Source organism: Carettochelys insculpta, chromosome 3, assembly GCF_033958435.1.
Source record: "Carettochelys insculpta isolate YL-2023 chromosome 3, ASM3395843v1, whole genome shotgun sequence".
NCBI lineage: Eukaryota > Metazoa > Chordata > Testudines > Carettochelyidae > Carettochelys > Carettochelys insculpta.
This window is the reverse complement of record NC_134139.1, coordinates 173,087,749-173,107,488: the sequence shown is the minus strand read 5'-3', so window position 1 is coordinate 173,107,488 and position 19,740 is coordinate 173,087,749. Positions and strand designations below refer to the sequence as shown.

General features: G+C 41.0%; 1 protein-coding gene across 3 annotated transcripts in view; it reads left to right on the top strand.

The window, feature by feature from the left end:
* The window catches only part of MYT1L (myelin transcription factor 1 like), a 178,346-nt gene extending 158,896 nt beyond the window's left edge, over positions 1–19,450 (top strand). For 2 of the 3 annotated variants that reach the window (XM_074988935.1, XM_074988932.1), the window contains exons 16-21: positions 711–794; positions 2,310–2,531; positions 13,208–13,299; positions 16,894–16,997; positions 18,851–18,994; positions 19,310–19,450. In XM_074988935.1, coding sequence (XP_074845036.1) covers positions 711–794; positions 2,310–2,531; positions 13,208–13,299; positions 16,894–16,997; positions 18,851–18,994; positions 19,310–19,450 — 787 coding nt within the window. Of the gene's footprint in view, positions 1–710; positions 795–2,309; positions 2,532–13,207; positions 13,300–16,893; positions 17,004–18,850; positions 18,995–19,309 lie in introns of all 3 variants that reach the window. The other variant, XM_074988934.1, reaches the window with a different exon arrangement.
* Positions 19,451–19,740: the final 290 nt, after the last annotated feature.

The following is a 19,740-nucleotide window of genomic DNA, read 5'->3' as shown; positions in this document are numbered from 1 at the left end:
GCATGAGGGTAGAGACGAGGGGACTGAGGTTCAGGACTTCCTCCAGGCCGGATTAACTTGTCTGGAGCTGGAGGCAGGACCAAAAGTTGAGGGTTTAGGGTCTGAGCAGGAGGGAGGGTGCAGGAGTTGGCTGGGATTGTGGGTTTAGGATCTGAGTGAGAGGGAGGGTGTAGGAACAGGCTAAGGGTGGGTGTTCTGGGTGGGAGGGGATGCAAGAGTGGGTTGTGGCTGGAGGATCTGGGTGGGAGGTGAAGTGCATAAGTGGAGCTGGGACAGCAGTGGGGAGTTTCAGGAGTGGGATGTAGGTGAAGGGCCTGGGCAGGAAGGAGTGTGCAGGAACAGTCTGGATCTGGACGGCAGGCTGGGGGTTCCCCATCCTGGCCCTAAAAGGATCTTCGAAAGGTCTGCTTTTTGACTGACTTAAGATCTTTTGAAGAGCTGCTTTCTCTCTCCTCAAGGGCTGTGTGTGTAGTGTGCAAAGTACTCCCTGTCCCAGCCTTTGGTCAGAATCTAAGATACTTGGATCCCCCTGTGTGGTTGTTTATTGGCAGTCTTTATTCTTTAAATCGTCAGTGCTATAACTGTTGAAAACAAGACAGCATTGTCTAGCTTGTAGTATTTCATGTGCAAAGAATGTCCCTTTGTAGAGCCCTTGTAAATTATAGTCAGCAATGAGAAATTACCTTTTTAAAACTTGCTCTTTCACTCAGTCTCTCAGGTTGTCCACGAGCAAAGAAAAGTGGAATCAGGATAGCACAAAGCAAGGAAGACAAAGAAGACCAGGAGCCAATAAGGTAAGTTCAAATCAAGTCAAATAACCTTTGTGTGTATTACAAGACCAGGCATATCTGCAACCTGATTTTTTTACTTTATATTTGCCAGAGGAATTCAAGAACAGAGATACACTGAACTCAAGAGCGCTATTAGTTGTTTTTAAATAAATGGAACAGTTATATCTGGTTTGCTTCAAACAAAATACATTTTTCTCTAAATATTAAATGCTGAATCTTCCACTGATATAAATCCATAGGCTCCTGTGACTTGACTTCAGGTAAAGAGCCATACTTATTTACACGAGCTCAGGATCTCTTCATTTGTATTAGGAAAGTTTGGAAAACTGTAGTTTTTAAAGTGCAGATACTAGTCCTCTGCAGCCTTATTCTGTGAACACAGTGAATAAACCCTAAAGACAGACTACATCTGACACACAAATTATTTAAAGTGATTCAGAAGCCAACCAAAGATGTGAAAGATTACCTCTGAAATTCAAGCCAGTTACTTCTGTGCTTACAAATGGAAGCAAGTCCCTACATTTCTCCTTGTGAGACATGGAACGACATTAGAGGCCACTGACATTAGTCTTTGTGGAGGCTGCTCAGGAAGTTTCAGGATCAGACTTGAAACATTGCAGCATTGCTTTAGTGCAGGATAATCGGACAATGAAATTGAGTACTCTGTTTTGAATGTCCAAACTGCACAAATTGTAAGATTTAATGAAGAAGCAACTTGCTGAAAAGTGCATTCAGTGCTTCATACTCTAAACTGCTCTTACTAACACAAGATGTTTATTAAAATAAGAGGGGTCAAACGCACATGGGGGAAAATTCTGATCAAATGTGAGCAACCAAAACTCCTAACATTGATGTCTCTGAACCTCATTCTGAGAGATTTTAATGGCCTCTAGAAGTTGAGTGGTGGGAGAGCACTTACCACATTTTACAATATGCTGCCATAGAGGTTGTTGGGATTTATAATCTCTGAGGATTGGGTTCATGATTTTTTAATCTGACAATGTCCCTTTGCAGTAACAACTATGGCAAAGGTTAGATTGATCTCCAAGTTTTTATGACATCATAATTTTAAAAAAGTCACGTTTGGATATCATACATGGTATTAAAATGTATATACAACCATGCTAAGCGGGATTTAAACATTTTAGAGTTTTAAAATCTCACTATTTAGTCACTGAAGCTCAATAGCCATCATTTCAATCCCAATGTACACTTTGCCATAATGGATAACTGCCTTTCAAAGGCATACCTTCCAATTCTCTCTCCAATATGCAGTGAAAGTAGAAAGACTTGGACTTTGCCATTGATCAGCACAGTTAGAGAGATGCAAATCTGTTTTGCTTAACAAAGGTCTTCGTGTTTGACTATCCCATTGCGCTGTCTTTGGTGATTTTTTTAAGTCCGTAGAGCATGATTGTTCTTTTCTTTTCATGTCAGGTTTATTTTGACTTTGTTGTAGAGGCTGCCAGGTATATGATGGCAAGACAATAAAGTTTATCTCATCTATCTGCTATCCAGATGTCCGGTTCCTGGTTGTGATGGTCAGGGTCATATAACTGGAAAGTATGCATCTCATCGCAGTGCATCAGGGTGCCCTCTAGCGGCCAAAAGGCAAAAGGATGGGTACTTAAATGGATCGCAGTTCTCTTGGAAGTCAGTGAAGACGGAAGGTATGTCATGTCCAACTCCAGGATGTGATGGCTCGGGACACGTCAGTGGTAGTTTTCTTACTCATCGTAGGTGAGTAATCACAGGTTATATTTCCCTTTCAAAAGTACTCTTTAAATTCATAGCCACCTGCTGCCATGGCATGTTTCTCTTTAAATTCCATTTGTCTTTTGCTATTCTGTGGGAAGGCATCTTTCTAGTGGTTTAAGCAGGGAGTCAAGATTTCTAAGCTCTGTTTTTCCAGAGGAGATTGTGGCTCTTTTTGTACATTGAGGTCACTCCCAAAAACAAATTATAATTCTTAATACTTATGTTGATATATCGGTATGAACTGAGGTGTCTAACGTTAAGCAAAAGTTTAGCCTGGCCCACTCTGTGTCTCAGTTTACCGTTCTGTGAACCTATATGTTTACCTGCCTCACAGTGATGCTGTTGTCACATTCTGGGATGCAATCCAGACCAGTGAGGGGTTGTGTCATCACTTACCTTATACCTGAGTGACTTAAAATGCTCAGCTACTGTTGTCTACTTTTCTGGATGCTACCAGGCAGCATACAAGCACTCACTGAGAGTTTTTATGTTCAGTGGTCCCAGCTCAGCAACTCTGATTCCAGCAGCTTGTTTGTCACACGGCCAGTCACACTTGGAAGTACATCAGTTCTAGAGACACCCAGCAAGATGACCCCACCCTTCCCCCAATCCCACGTTTTCCTAAAACTGTGGAGTCTGCAGTCTCCAAATCTCTCCTAGACCATTCAGAGGGATATTAAGGTTTGTTTGTACTTTAAAGATACAGTGCACAGAAGCTTGCCACATTGGTGTGAACATTTGCTTTAAATAAAACACAGCACTGGGTTGGTTTAGACTAAAAGTTAAGCACATTTTGTTAACAAAAGGAGATTGAATTAAGATAGAGTTGAAACCGGTTGCAAGCAAATAAAAGTGAAGAATGCCTTCTAGTGGCTCAGTCAGAACACAACACTCTCTTGCCTTTGTTCAAGACAATTTTCTTATCAATCTACTTCCCAGTAAAATGGACGACTACGACTCTGATCAGGATCTTCCACAAAATCCAGGGTGCTAGGTTCTTTTGTCTTCGTACATGAAAGATCACTTAAAGAAGTGCCTTTCTTTTATAGACCAGCACACCTATAGACTCTTCTGAAGATTCTTCCTCCCATCCCCATATTAACATTATTTCAAGCTGTGAGGAAGGCCTCTTGAGGTCCTTCCACTTCTAGTGTTCTATGATTCTATGATGGCAACATGAAGACTGATGTTGAAGGTAGTTCCTTGATCGTTTCTTCCCCTGTTGCTGTTTCTTAAAATGCAAATTGATCTGTTTCCTGCAATCTCCTCTCCCTGCTCTGATGCTGAGTGGTTACTTCCTCCCCTGGTTGGCTTAAAGGTCCTTTTTATCTTTTATGAAAATACATGTCTTTTAATGTACTTTGGAAGTACTTTCCAGGTGGCAGAAAACCACATTTCTTTGCCTTGGATGGTGTGACTTCAGCTCTGCCTGGCAGATACACTTTAATAACATAATTTACAATCTGTTTGTAATTTTGAATTTGTTCTTCATACATACGCTACACAATAATATTAATGATCAGCATGTTATTCACTTTCTATTGACATCTTACATGACAAGTCTTGGATGTAGGTTATGACAAGTGGAGGCGAAGAGAACCAGACAGGCCAACTGAAACTTAACGGCAAGGACCAGTGAGCCTGTTACTCTCTCCCCCTGCTGAGCCTGCTCCCACCACCACCCCCACAGCCCTACCTCCCCGGCTGCCTACCCCTTCCCAGCCCCACTGCAGACCCCGGTACTGGGGTGGGTGGGGATCCTGGGGCTGACAGGGCTCATGGCCATCCACCCCCACACCAGAGCAGTGACCCCTCCCAGGTTGAGGCCCCCTCACCCAACCCACAATATACATAGTTTGGCCCTGCTCCCTGCTTTACGTAGTGTTGGTTTGCTGGTTGGACACAAGACTAGTATTACTTAAAGTTTTATTTTTGCACTACCCCCATGTTGTATGCTCTTCATGGGGATTTGGTGGCGGGTGTGCATGTGCATGGGGGGGTCATGGTGGGGAGATGGTGAGGGATGTATGTGGGGGGGGGCCTGTGTGAGATGCCTGTGGGGGGGTCACTGGGGCCCAAGAATGAAGCTTTCATGTAGGGCCTCCCAAATGCCTATCCAGTCCTGGTGGGCCTAGCACTTTCAGATGGGGGCTGGCGGCTCATAGCTGGGGCCAGACTCAGCTGCCCACTGAGGGGAGAACACATTGCCCTTAGCCTCCATAATATTGCTAAGTTTTTTGGCTCTTGTGTTTATGTCTTGTTTCTGCTGTTCAGATTAGACAGTACTTTGGTTTGAAAAAGTTGTCTCTGTATCACCTGGAACAGATCAACATACAATTATTAGTTCTGTTATTGCATAGAGTTCCTTCAGTACTTGTAGGTGAATATCATCTGGTGCTGGTGACTTATCACTGTTTGTCAGTTCTGGAACTTCTTCCATTCCACTTCAGTGTGGGACCCTACTTCAGATTTGTTGTCTTAAAAGGACAGCTCAGATGAGACTATCTCATGCACGTCCATGAAGTCTGATGCAAAAAAATCATGTAGCTTTTCTGCAGTTATTTTATCTTCCTGGAGTGCTACTTTAACACTTTGGTGATAACTGGCCCCACTGGCCCCACTTACTATTTGGCAGCATTTCAACTTTTAATTTACTTTTTAAAAAAAAAAACTTTACTATTAGTTTGCACTTGCTTAGCAAGTTGCTTCTCAAATTCTTTCTTGGCCTACCCTATTATGCTTTTATCCTGCCAGAGTTTGTGAACCTTCCTGTTATCCTCGCTGGGATTTGACTGACAAATTTTAAAACTTGCTTTTTTGCATGCTGTTTAGCCAAGGTCTTTATTCACCATATTATCTTCTGATACAGGCTATGCATTTAGTCTGGAGCTCAGTTTTGGTATTTTTAAATAGCCTCCATGTGGCTTAAAGGCTTTTAGCCCTTGTGACAGCTCTTTTTAATTTCCATCTAACGAGCATCCTCATTCTTGTATAGTGGAGCCTAAATATGTCCTCCAGAACTGCTTTCCTCCCTTTTCCCTATATCACTGGTACATACATAGTCTGGGTCCTCCCCAGCACTACATAAGACTACCTGTATGTCTCAAGACATTTGCTGCTTTCATACCAGGCAGGCAATTTATTATGCAGCTCTCCCAGTCATCACAAACCCAACTATCTGAATGTCTAATAATCAAATCCCTACTGTTATCACCTGTGCCTTCCTAATAATTTCCTCTGCAAGGTTATCCTCCATGCAGGAAGATACCATGACATTGTCTGGAAGATGGGTCCCAACTATGGAATTCGTTCTCTCTACTCTAGCTTGCTTTCCTACCCCAAGACTTTCACCCTCCTTAACAGGATATTGGACATCCTCAGCTAGGATATGGGACATCTCTACCATATTCCTCTATGTACCTCTCTTTTTCCCTTCAACTCCTCCAATCCAGCCACTCTTGCATCCATTGTGCTAGACCTGGTGTCTGTCTTACATGACCAGTATGCCTGTTACTCAGAATTTTTAATTAGTTCACCATTGGTGATATCTTGATGGCACATCACAACAGTGCAAGATCATATTTCTGTCACGAGGAGATATTTTTTGCATGGCAACACAAACATCACCGTAGTGAAAGCCCCAAAGAGCCTGTGCTCTGGGAGACCATCCCTTACTGAAGAGGAACAGGCTGGCCACTTCCACATTTGGATTTCTGTGGGCTCTTCTCTACTATTGTCCCAAAATAAATACCATCAAGATATGATAGCTAAGGATCAGATTCCTCGTCCTCCCTGCAAATCAGACCCTTCAACCTGCTATAGCCCAGATATGGCATAAATGCATAAACTGAGGGCAAAAAGAGTGGTTCAAGACGATCAAGTCACCCTCCATTCCCTTTGTTGTGCCAGTGACACATCTCTCTCGAAAGCCTCTGTGCAAATGTCTCCATGCCACTCTTTAATCATGTCATAGTTGTGATCCATAAAGCCATTAAATCTTTATTATTTCAATTCTTCCCCCAAATGCAGTTTTTCCACAAGGTCAGGCCCCTGCTAAGTGCTGTACAAACAAATTGTGCCAGATGTAATGGATGGGTGATCTCTTTCAAGAGTATTGTATCAATGATATAAATGTTATCTTTATCTTTGTGAACCAGGGCTTGTATTCTAGCTACATGGGAGAAGGATGACAAATTCTCTCTCGACACTAAAATCAGAGTGTGAGGTAGTACTGAAAATCCTGGGATGGGTAAATAATTTTAAAGAAGTACCACTCCCTTGGAGGAACTGCATAAACTGGCTCAGACTGAGTCCAAGAGACCTAGGAGATAGAAAGGATCTTTGGTATAAGGAGTCATCATAAACTGACGTAGGGACCTTCATAAAGTGACCTAAGATTGTAGCCAACAGGACAGGGGTAGCCTTTGGGGTGGGCTGTGAGGGCACTTGCCTAGGGTGGCCTGCAAAAGAGGTGCCATCAGCAGAACTAGGATTTCCCACTCGATCAGCTGATACAGAAGCAGGCAGGCAAGCGGCACTGTTGGGGGTGGGGAGACCTGAGCTTCAGGGGGCAGCTGGATAACCAACCATCCAAGCCTAGTGACTTGTCTGGAACAGGGTTCCCCTATTCCCCTATTCTACATGTGCAGCTGCTGCTGTCCCTAAGCCCTCCCTTTCGCCCCATCTACTCTGGACTGAGACCGCCCTCCCACTCCTCCTGTCTGCTGGGGTGGGGGGGAGTTGAACTCCCTCTGCAACCCTGGCGAGCTGGGGACACAGGACCAGAGGTCTGTATGTGCTGCTGCCTGGCTCCAGGTAAAGCTGTTTTCCATTGGTTGTGTCTGAACACAAACCGACAGGCTCCCAACCCTCCCCAAGTGCTCTCTCAGGCTATGTCTACACTAGAAGCATCTGTTCACAGAAGTTACTGTTGACAGAGGAATTTCGACAGAATCTCTGTCACCAGAGGGCATCTACACGCAACTTCCTCTGTGGACAGAGACCTGCCAGACTGCACTGCCCTCTGGTGCCAGAAAGCAGAATGGCAGCTCTGCAAAGAGGGCTGCCCAGCAACTAGAAGTCCTCTCTGTGAACAGAAAGCTTTTGGGTGCATAGATGCTCCCTGAATTGTGTCGACAGAAGGTCCCTTCTGTCGACAAAGCTCTGTAGTGTAGACACAGCCTTAGCGAGCACACTGATATACGCGGGTGTGCATGTGCTCGCTCTCCCTCCCTCCCTCCACACACACCACCCAGGCTCCCTGTGTTCAGAGCATGTCCCTAGTTGTGCTCTCCTCCCTTTCCTTGTGCACACCCTGGGCTGCTTGGGGTGAAGGAGAAGTGGGCCAGTGTGGGAGCAAGCAGTGATGCCAGCTGCTTTCCATATCCAGGTGGGCCCGTTTCTCCATATGGCTGCAGGAGAGAAATCAGCAGTGCTGATAGGTGCCCCGAGGCTAGGTGTGAGGGATGGTTCTGCACCCAGAAGGGGTGGGGCCAAAAGCAGAAGGGGCAGGGCCAAGGGCAGTCAGCCCATGCTGCCCCCCACTCCTCCCCTCCTTGACAGCTGCAGGCAGGCTGAGCAGTGCTGCCACTGTCTTTCAAAGGGGTCCAGAACTCTGGCTGCTGCCACTGCCGAAGTAGCAGCTCCAGGCCCCTTTGAAGGCCCAGGGACAATTGCTCCCTTTGCCTTCCCTCCTCTTCCCCCACATCAGCAGCCCTGAGAAAAATGCAGGGGTTAGGAACACAGCAGAGAGGTGCAATAGAGTAGGAGTGAAGGGGGCACAGTGCAGAGGTTAGGGACATGGGCGGGAGAGTAGGAAGTAGGAGTGAAGGTAGCACAATGCAGGAGTTGGTGCCCAGGAGGTGCAGGTGATAAGAGTGAAGGGAGCATAGTGCATGCGTCAGTGGCACAGGAAGTGCAGTGGGTAGAAGTGAAGGGGCCACAGTGCAGGGGTTAGGGTCACAGGAGGAAGGTGCAGGGATTGGGAGGGGAGTGTGGGGAGCCTAGGGAGCTCATGGGGGACCAGGGACAATAGGGAGTACCACAATCTCAGGACCAAAGTCACCAAAATGCAGATTTGACCAGGGTGGCATTTTCCCTAAGGCCAGCCCTGCAAAAGGGCAAAATCCTGAGGCTTTACGGACTGGATCCAATCAGACTAACCATGAGGAAGATGGGTGACACTTGATAAGCTAGCGTGCCTATAGATTGCTACTTGTTTTATATTTTTAGTTTCTATAATGTGTTTATCCAAAAACACACATCCTGTGCTCCATGAAGTCTGACTGGTCACTGGTTACACTGTCATTATCCCTGGGAGCAAGTCTACTGCATGTGCTGGACTAAAGTTAGACCTAATGCAATGACAGTGAGCGATGGGTAGGGGAGGTGTAGATTGCAAACCTAAATCAGCTATTCGAAGGAGAGGGATGAAAGTCCCTACTTGTAGATTGAAGTGGGTGCCCTGGTGGAGACCACAAAGGAGAGAAAGGCGCTGCTAACCTGGAACTGTGACATACATAACAAGAAGCAGTCCCTGTCCTGAGAAGTTTACTTCTAAATAGACAAAATACATGAAGAAAGCAAGAGAAGTAAAGTGATTTGCCCAAGGTCATGTAGTGGGTCAGTGGCAGAGATGGGAGCAGAACCCTGGTTTCCTATTTTCTACCCTAGAACCCTATCTGCTAGATCACACATAATAATAATAATATTTTATTGTAGCTTGCTTCAATAATAGAACTAGTAAAATGAGTTTGGAAATTTTTGAGGGGAAAAGGATTAAAATTGTGAAAAACATCCTTTTTATCATTTCTGCTTAATAATAAATCATACCTTATAGATGCGATCATTCAGAGCATTCATAGTAGCATTTTTAATGAGTGAACATCAGTCTTTAAAAGATATTAGTTTTAAGATCACTAGTAACAAATGCAATCATCTAGTTTGACCTCCTGGATGACACATGATTGCTGGATCATGCTTGATAACTTGTGGTGAAACTGGAGTATATCGTTTAGTAAGAAAGTGAGTATTTAAGAACTTCAAATGATGGAAAAGCTACCTTATCCATATTGTGCATAGGTAGATTATTTTGTAGAAAAAGAAACTGCTCTGCTGATTCTGTTTCTGGACTTATGCCTGAGTTACTAAATCTTGAATATACGCTCAAAGAGTGTAGAATTGCTTTTGTAAACATTTCAGAATGTCCAGTGCTTTTAAAGACTGATAGAATAGGACCATAGTACTCCCCCTTGTAATGATGTTATACATACTTTTCCTCCTGCTGAGTCTACTACATGGTGCCATGTTAAAAGCATGATTTTTAATAGTGGGAACAGTGTTGTGCCCACAGTTAATTACTGAGTGTGAGCACAGTTTGGCTCAGCATTCTTTTCATTTACTGGAACAGAACAAAACAAACAAGCAGTCACGTAGCACCTTAAAAACTAACAAAATAATATAGTAGGTTGATGACATTTTGTGGGACAGACCCACTTCTTCAGATCCAAAAACTCATCACCTACTACATTATTTTGTTAGTCTTTAAAGTGCTACGTGACTGCTTGTTTGTTTCGTTAGAATACTGACTAACACGGCTACCTCTCTGTTGCTATGGAACAGAACAATTAGAATTCATTCTGATAGCATATTTTTTTGCTTGGTGTGATTAGAAGATGGCAATAATATGAGATACAGTTAAACATGTTGGGGAATGTAGGCACACTTTTAAGTGTCCCACACTTAGGGACACTTTTTAAAAAAAATCCATAATAAAATCTTGGGTCCTCTAAAGCCTGTGCAAAACTGCTATTGATGTGAGCCAGGCCAGGATTTCCTCCACTTTTTTTAAAAATCTGATATAGTCAGATGTCGTGCTTTCCCTCCAACAATTATGTTTGAGTTTCTGTATTACTTTGATCACATTTACAAATGCTGGGAACTGCTGCTTGAATTGAAGTTGATTAGGAAGGTATCTTGTATCTTGGCTCAACAGATTTCTTGGATGCCCAATATAATACAGTGCCTCTGCATTATCGTGGGTATTAATCAAAGACTGTATAAGGTTAACTGGATAAATTGTTGAATAGTAACAGAGAGGTAGCCATGTTAGTCTGCGCTCCAACAAAACAAAACAGCAGAAATGTAGCACTTTAAAGACTAATAAAATGATTTATTTGGTGGTGAGCTTTTCATGGGACAGACCTACTTCATCAGATTAGTCTCATTTGCAATACAGACTGACATTTATAAGTACAGAGGACCAAAAAAAATTGTGATAAAAATTCACAAATCAAATACATAGGATTGAAGGAGGGGGATGAGGGGTGGGGAGATGTTAACTGTCCTGCCTGAGATAATTATGGACATCAAAGGAAGTAAAGCAGTTCTTGTGATGCATGAGGTAATTGTTGTCTCTGTTCATACCACATGTTAATGTGTCAAATTTGAATATAAATTCCAACTCACAAATTTATCGCTCTAATCTGTTTTTAAATTCTTTTTGCTCCAGGACACAAATTCTCATGTCTTTATCAGAATGGCCCACTCCATTGAAGTGTTCACTCACCAGCTTATGTGTATTGAGTTTCTTGATGTCTGCTCTGTGTCCATTTGCTCATTGGCAAAGGTTTTGCTCAGTCTGTCCAATGTGCATAGTGGTGTTCTGTTATCAAGTGGTGATCATTAACACATGACATGAACAGAGACATCAGTTACCGCACGCATTACAAGGACTGCTTCCCTTCCTTTGATGCTCATAATTATCTCAGGCAGGACAATTAACATCACCCCACCCCTCATCCCCCTCCTTCAATCCTATGTATTTGATTTTTCAGTTTTTATTGCAATTTTTTTGATCCACTGTACTTATAAATGTCAGTCTGTATTGGAAATGAGATTGATCTGATGAAGTGGGTCTGTCCCATGAAAGCTCATCACCGAATAACTCCTTTCGTTAGTCTTTGAAGTGCTACATTTCTGCTGTTTGGTCTTGTTGGATATATTGTTTGTCTTATATTTCAGTGATACTGAATTGAGATTCTGTTGAGATTGTAGTTGTATATCGAAAAATTGCCTCAGAGTTTTAATTCTCTGTTTTAAATGGACTGCTACACCTAATTTTCTTAATCAAAATACTCCTAATTTCAAAAACATATTATAAAAAATCTTTTGTTTTCCTATATAGAACACCTGTCCCCAAAATAGTGTCTAGGACTCTGCATAGATAGTGAGATTGTTGAGGAGTGACTGTGAAATATAGGGTTAAATCTCATTTTACATGTAGTTCATGCAGCTCTTCTCATGGGTGGAGAATGCTCTTTTCTAAAGTCCTCAAAAAAACTGAGCCAAAGCAATTCACATATTTAAAAAGTGATTTAAAAAAAGAACAATTCAAATACATGAATTGGTGATATCTATAAAAGTGAGCATACTTAACAAGCATTAGTTATTCAAAAGAATGAGTTATTAAATACACAATTAGAGCTAGCCAGTTACCTCTGCTCTTGAAATTGAGAGTTCTTATGTTTGCATTTCTGAATAGAAAGAGAGTGGGACAGGCAAATGGCATTTTGCTTAAATGGCACATTTAAGCAGTAACTTTTTAGAAGATAACAAAAAAACATTAAGAACAGCCATACTGGATCAGACCAAAGTTCCATCTGACCCAGTATTGTGTCTTCTGACAGTGGCCAATGCCAGGTGTCTCAGAGGGAGTGAACAGAAAAGGTGATCAAAGGAAAAGGATCGAAGGATCCATCCCCCCTTGCCCATTACCAGCTTCTGGCAAACAGTGACTAAGGACACCATCCGCGCCCATCCTAGCTAATATCCATTGATGGAGCTCTTCTCCATGAATTTATCTAGATCTTTTTTGGACTCTTTTATAGTCTTGGCCTTCACAACATCCTCAGGAAAGGAGTTCCTCAGACTGTATATTGTGTGAAAAAATACTTCTTTTTGTCTGTTTTAAACTTGCTGCTTATTAATTTCCTTTTGTGACCTCTAGTTCTTGTGCTATGAGAAGGATTAAATAACACTTTCTTATCTACTTGCTGGGTGTGTCTGCACTAGGAACTAACTTTGAAGTGAATTTCAAAGTTAGGCACTACTTCGAAGTAGCCAGCAGAGAGTCTACACACATTTTCCCTTACTTTGAAGTTAATTTCGAAGAAGGGAGCCTAACTTCTAAGTCCTTACTCCATTCCCAGGAATGGAGTAGTGCCCTACTTCAAAGTTTAATTTTGAAGTAGGGTGTGTGTAGACACTCATCTTCAAAGTTGCTTACTTTAAAGTTATACTTTGAAGTAAGCAACTTTGAAGTTATTTTTGTAGTGTGTTTATGGTTACCATAAACAGCCTCTGTGTTTATGGGTACCATATCTTTAAAGGCTGTATTGTTCTTTCCCTAGTTATTTTGCACTTGAAGTATTTTTCTTTGTATTTATATATAATCTGCACATTCAAAAAGAGGCAGGGGAAGAAGAGTAAAATTAAAAAATCATTTATGAAACTTCTCCCTCTCTTTCAGAACCAGATATCCTATAATTTTGGTGCAGAACAGAGATAAAGTTCTTCTTGGATGTTATCGTCATGATACTTTTAGTTGACAGTCAATGACCTATTACAATTAATAGGCTCTTTGTTTTCTTTGTTCACAGTCTATCAGGATGCCCCAGAGCCACTTCTGCCATGAAGAAAGCAAAGCTGTCTGGAGAACAGATGCTAACAATAAAACAACGGGCCAGTAATGGTAAAATTTTAATCATTCTCTTCTAAATACTACCTCTTTATGAGATAAAAGAGACATTGCTGTGTGGGCATTTTTAAGTAAGTCTTTCTTAGAGTATATCACAGAGGAGGTCGTATTACAAAGCAATGCAACTGACTTCCATGCTATTGAGCCAGAAATACAATAGATCAGACTCTGGCCTGACTTATACCAGGGAAAGCCTGAAAAATTGTATTGGCTTCTTTGAGGAGATTCTGGATTTGCACAGTGGTAGCTGTGTAAATATTTCCCTATTTAATAAAATGCTGTTTCAAGTCTGATGATCCCAGGTGGACAGTGGGTCCCACATTGCTTAGCCACTCAGCAGTGATGGGGACCTGATTTTCAGAGGTGCTGGGCACTCATCACCCCCACTGGTTTCAGCTGAAGTTGTAGGTGGCCCAGCACTTCTGACAGTCAGATCCGTAGGGTCTTGTGCTAAGTATCTTCAAGAAATCATCTGGCCAATGTGAAGGTCCACATTCTTGGGTGGGAACTGATTGGCCAATGGAAAGCTATACACAATGGCCAATGGAAAGTATACAAAACTACTTCCTACCAGTTGTGCTCCAGGACAAACATGGGCAAAGCAATGTCATGAAGCTCCATCCTCATCCTACATCCCAGCCATGTTGGAATTGCATGAAAAGCACTTTCAGCAGTTCATAGACAATCCAAGGAAGAGCACTTTTTAAACTTTAGGGAGACAAAATGAATGAAGCAATACCTTTTATTGGACCAACTTCTGTTGGTTGGAGATACAAGCTTTCGAACTTTCTTATTAACAGAAGTTGATCAAATAAGAGTTTTTAGCTCATCCACCTTGCATCTTTAATATCCTGGGACCAACACAGCTCCAGCAACACATCTTAAAAATCTGGAATTTTATTTAATGAGAGTGCTTATTTTTCCTGAACCATTAGTATCATCCCTTAGTAGTAGGCATCCTTCAGTCTGCATAAACTATGGATCGCGCCCTTTAAAGTTTCAATTGAGGACTTCATTTACAGCGTCTATTGTGACTATGAAGACCCACACGAGAGTGACAGTCCTTGCTGCATCTCTTGCAGATTTAGTGGGTGTCTGGCAAGTCCTTATTGTGCTTTCTGTGCGCTCGCTTCTCCTCTGCTAGCTGTCTGATCTTCATCTCGCACTTCTGAAGGCCCTTGTGTAACCCCTGCCTCCATCTGCTGCGGTCATCTGCTAGTTCTTCCCAGTTGTCCAGCTCGATGTCTGCCTCTCTGAGGTCTCTCTTGCAGACATCTTTGTAGCGCAACTGGGGGCGTCCGGGAGGTCTTTTGCCAGAGGCTAGCTCACCATACAGGATGTCTTTTGGAATCCTTCCATCGTTCATCCTGTGGACGTGGCCAAGCCAGCGGAGTCGACGCTGCCTGAGGAGGGTGTGCATGGTTGGGATTCCAGCTTGCTCGAGGACGGTGGTGTTGGTCACTCTGTCCTTCCATGATATTCCAAGGATGCGCCTGAGGCAGCGCAAGTGGAAGACATTCAGCCTCTTTTCCTGACGGGTATACAGGGTCCAAGTCTCGCTGCCATAAAGGAGGGTGCTGAGGATGCAGGCTCTGTAGACTTGCATTTTGGTGTGAGTGTACAGCTTGTTGTTATTCCACACTCTCTTGCTGAGTCTGGACAGAGTTGTGGCTGCTTTTCTGATCCTATTTAGCTCAGTGTCCAACGACAGGGTGTCAGTGATGGTGGACCCGAGGTAAACGAACTCGTGGACGACCTCTAACGTATAGTTGTCAATGCTGATTGATGGGGATTCAGCAACATCCTGACCGAGTACTTTTGTCTTCTTTAGGCTGATGGTAAGCCCAAAGTCCTTGCACGCTTTGGAGAACTGATCCAGCAGTTTTTGAAGCTGGTCTTCTGTGTGCGACACTACAGCAGCATCGTCTGCAAACAGCATGTCTCTGATGAGACATCCCTTACACATGGAATATGCTGCCATCCAAAATTCATAAACCTGCCACCTTATCCACCTTCAAGTCCCTTCTCAAAATGTACTCTTTCTTTAATGCTTATCCAGTGTTGCCCTTTTATATCACCTGGACAGAAAAAAAATGAGCAGTTATGTTAGAAATATTAATGGAGAGAATCAGAAATCAGCAAACACGTACCTATGTACTTTGGTCACAATCAGGTGCAGAGATGGGAATATCCTTGAGAAAGGTATCTTGGAAGGAATGGTGGTGGGTTATCAGAGTATGGGATAACCAACAAGGAGATGAATAGAAGGTGTGTGGCTGATCACTGACAGATCTGCTGCTGAGTGTGTAAAGATAGTGATGGGTCAAAAAGACTTCCAAAAATTCCGCTAGATGTTACCAGCATTTAGTCTTGTGTAAGTGGATTTTACTTCCTTACTGAATATGCTTACAGGATATTCACCTGCCAAGGACGAGATAAACAGTAGAATGCCTACATTGTTAACTCACTAGGATTGGATCAAAACAAAAAAGCAGTCAAATAGCACTTTAAAGACTAAAAATGATTTATTAGGTGACATGCTTTCGTGGAACAGTGGGTCTATCCCACAAAAGCTCATCACCTAATAAATCATTTTGTTAGTCTCTGAAGTGCTACTTGACTGCTTTTTTGTTTTGATAGAATACAGACTAACACAGCTATCTTTCTGTCACTAGGATTAGGTGTGAGTTAAGTATGTCAGGATTTATACAAGAGGGTGTACATTCAGTTGCTGAAATTTAGGTGCCTTGAAGACTTTAACAATAGAAGCATAGACACAGGGAATTTAGTATCTCCATTGTCAGAGAGTGGCCGAGAAGTTTTGGAATGGCACTGGCATTTGAATGTTGGACTTTGGTAGCTAAGTACTCTGGCGCATAATGATACAGGTAGATACTGATTGGGGTTTCTAAAGTCCCTCTCTGACGTGGAAATTATTGTTACTTAGGCATGTAGGTGCTTTTGAAAATCTCAGCAAACACCTATCTGTTTCTTTTAAATAGCTTTAAAAATCTGGCCCCTGAATGCTTAAGTCACTTGTGAAAACATTACCATACAACATCAGGTAATAAGCATTAGAAAATGGAGGTACCATAGGCAAATTGCAGGGGGTCCAGATTGATGGTGGTATTTTACAGTTTATAGTTTTTCTGTGTTGTGAAGCTTTTCCCCTGATTACATGAGCAAGTGATTTGGGGGACTTGAAACTATTGCCTTGTTCAGCTATTTTGATTCCCTTAGAGGGCAAGAGACATAGTATTTTTAAAAAGGTCAAGGGTGATAATGTGGCAGGATTCCTTAGCAGAGTTACATTTCTAATCATGCAAAGATATGATCAGTATATTTAAAGGAGAGTATTAGGTTTTTATCTCTCCCTAAGCTGTTTCTACCAGTATTACTAGAAAATTCCCATAGATCTTAAAAGAGACAAGAATGGGAATAAATGTGATTGGAAAGTTTGATAAGAATTAATGTTTCTGAACTTTTTTACTTTATTAAGTTTAATTACAAATATAAAATGATTCTTTTGCAGAATACAGATTTACAAGTTAATGATTTTAATAAATCATTTATTTTTATATTGCATAGGTATAGAAAATGATGAAGAAATTAAGCAGCTAGATGAAGAAATCAAGGAACTAAATGAATCCAATTCGCAAATGGAAGCTGATATGATTAAACTCAGAACTCAGGTAACAGTTTTACGAAGCCTTAAATTTAGCTATTTTTTACATATGATTAATCAAAAGAAATATGGGCAAAAAACTGTCATAAGAAAAAATGTTTTCTTTCACACTTTTGCTCATATTTCATGTGTTCTTAATTTTCATATACACACTTAATATCTGTGATGCTGTTAAGTAGTTATTTCCCACCACAGCAAGCACCAGTTTAAAAAACTAAAAGTCATGGGTAAATATTTTTTTCTAAAATTGCTACCAAAATGTGACCTGTGCAACCATCTTTGCATTTCCTTTTGATATGATTTTATACAACCTTCATATCTGTTAAACTCTCAGACCACTAAATCATTAATAGATGCTGGTATCGCAAAAGAGTATAGAAGGAGAACACAGCAGTGCCCAGGGCATTCAGTTTGCAAAGGGAGTACATACAGAAGCAGCAACTGCTATACCCATAAAAGTACAGTGACCATTCTCAATGGCAGTAACAACAGATCATAGCCCAGCTTCATCCTGTTTGGGGTCCACACAAATTGTTCAGAAGATCAAGAACTGTATTATGAACAGTTTCATTTATCTCTTTCACAAAAAAAAAAAAAAAAAAACAACTCTTTTTTTGAGGTTGATGGGTCACAGATGCATGCGCTTGCCATTGAAATTACATTTTACAGCCATGCATGTTGAATAGTAACAGAGAGGAAGCCATGCTAGTCTATACAGTATCAAAACAAAAAGCAGTCAAGTAGCACTTTAAAGACTAGCAAAATAGTTTATTAGGTGAGCTTTCGTGGGACAGACCCACTTCACCTAATAAAGTATTTTGCTAGTCTTTAAAGTGCTACTTGACTGCTTTTTGTTTTGATTTTACATCCAGTCCTCCTATTCAGTCCCCCACAGTTTGCACTCACAGAGCACAAGAACCTGGGGTACTTAAAAAAGGGGAATGGTGTTGGAAATAGTTAAATATCTCCAAAAGGAATACATTTTTATGCAGCACATCATTTCTTTTCCTACATTTCAAACTATTTGAGCCGGTAATCAAATTTCATAAATTCTGTCTTTAAGTCCTTTAGACTTAAAAAAAATATATTTATAAAGACTACGTAACAACAAATACATTGCTAATAAAATGCAATAAATTCCAATTTGTCGTTAAATACAAATGCTAAAGCCTGTTAGTAACATAATGCAATACCTAAAATAAAGAATAGTACTAAAATATTCTAACCCATTAATTTGTTATGCCAATTGTGCAAGAATGTAATTCTTTAACTTTCCCTTTCAATTCTGTGAGAATAATCATTTGGCAATATAGGTTGAATGTAAATATAATCCCAAAGAACTAAATAGTATCAGCAAAGAATTATGCACACTTAGTTAATATGACATATACTAAAAATTATGTTAAACAAATGATATACTCACATTGGTCCTGATCTTGCAATTTCACGGAGACAGGTAGATTCTTATTCCCATATGGTACCTCCACTTAATTCAGCTGGGGTCAAGGCAAGTATATAAGTCTGCACACATGGATCATCTTTCAGGATTGAGGCCCTCATTAGTGCCTTTAGATTAAAAAAATGTTAATTTTTAAAAGATTAGATCCATACAAAGCCAGTACAATCAAATGTAAGATAAATCAGTATTTCCACTATTCAAAAAGACAAGCTGTTAAAATCATAAAATTTGCAGTTTTACACAGCAAAATACCCTCTTAAAATTATAAAAAAGTGAAACACTTTCATTTAAACAAAAAGGCCCTTTTATATTCTGGTATTGCTGTTGTCACTCACTTCACAAACACATGCTTTATAACGGCTTGCCTTATATTACATTGTCCACAAATTTCTCCATTTTAGATTACCACAATGGAGAGCAACTTGAAGACGATAGAAGAGGAGAACAAAGTAATTGAACAGCAAAATGAGTCTCTTCTTCATGAATTGGCCAATTTAAGCCAGTCTTTAATTCATAGTCTAGCTAATATCCAGCTGCCACATATGGTAAGTGATTGAGAGCACAAGATAAGGAATTTGGAGATCTTCAGTTCACCTCATACAGTAGATGTCTTTTTTATGTTTATGGTTCCTCAACCAGTTGGATATTTGTGGTAACAACACTGAAACCATAAAGATAAATTTAACTGCTAACAAAGGCACAGTGGGTCTGTTCCAATGTATCCTGTAAAAGTAAGATCTAAATAGGCATTTTAAATATTATAAAAATGGTGGCAATATGCTATGATAGTGTGTTATGCTTAAATGAATATACAATCAACAATAAAAGTTGTATATGAACTACTATTTAATATCTCGTAGGAACCAATCAATGAACAAAATTTTGATGCTTACGTGACCACTTTGACGGACATGTATACAAATCAAGATCGTTATCAGAGTCCAGAAAATAAAGCCCTACTGGAAAATATAAAGCAGGCTGTGAGAGGAATTCAGGTCTGAACAGCTGCTATAGTGGTGAAAGTCTTGCTTAAAAAAAAGGATGCCTCTTGTTTTTTGCTGCTGTAATTTACCAGAAAGTGTTATATATTTATTTCTGTTTGAAACAGTGTTATGCTTACAAGACTTCATAATGATTTTATGTCTTGCTTTAAAGATAGTAACTGCAGAATAGTTTTTTGAATACATTCACATTTTGTACGTTTTCATATAAGCTGACATAGTGTGATATGCCATGTAATGTTTATAGCTGCTAATGTATGCACATTTTGGGGTATATATATTTCTGAAGA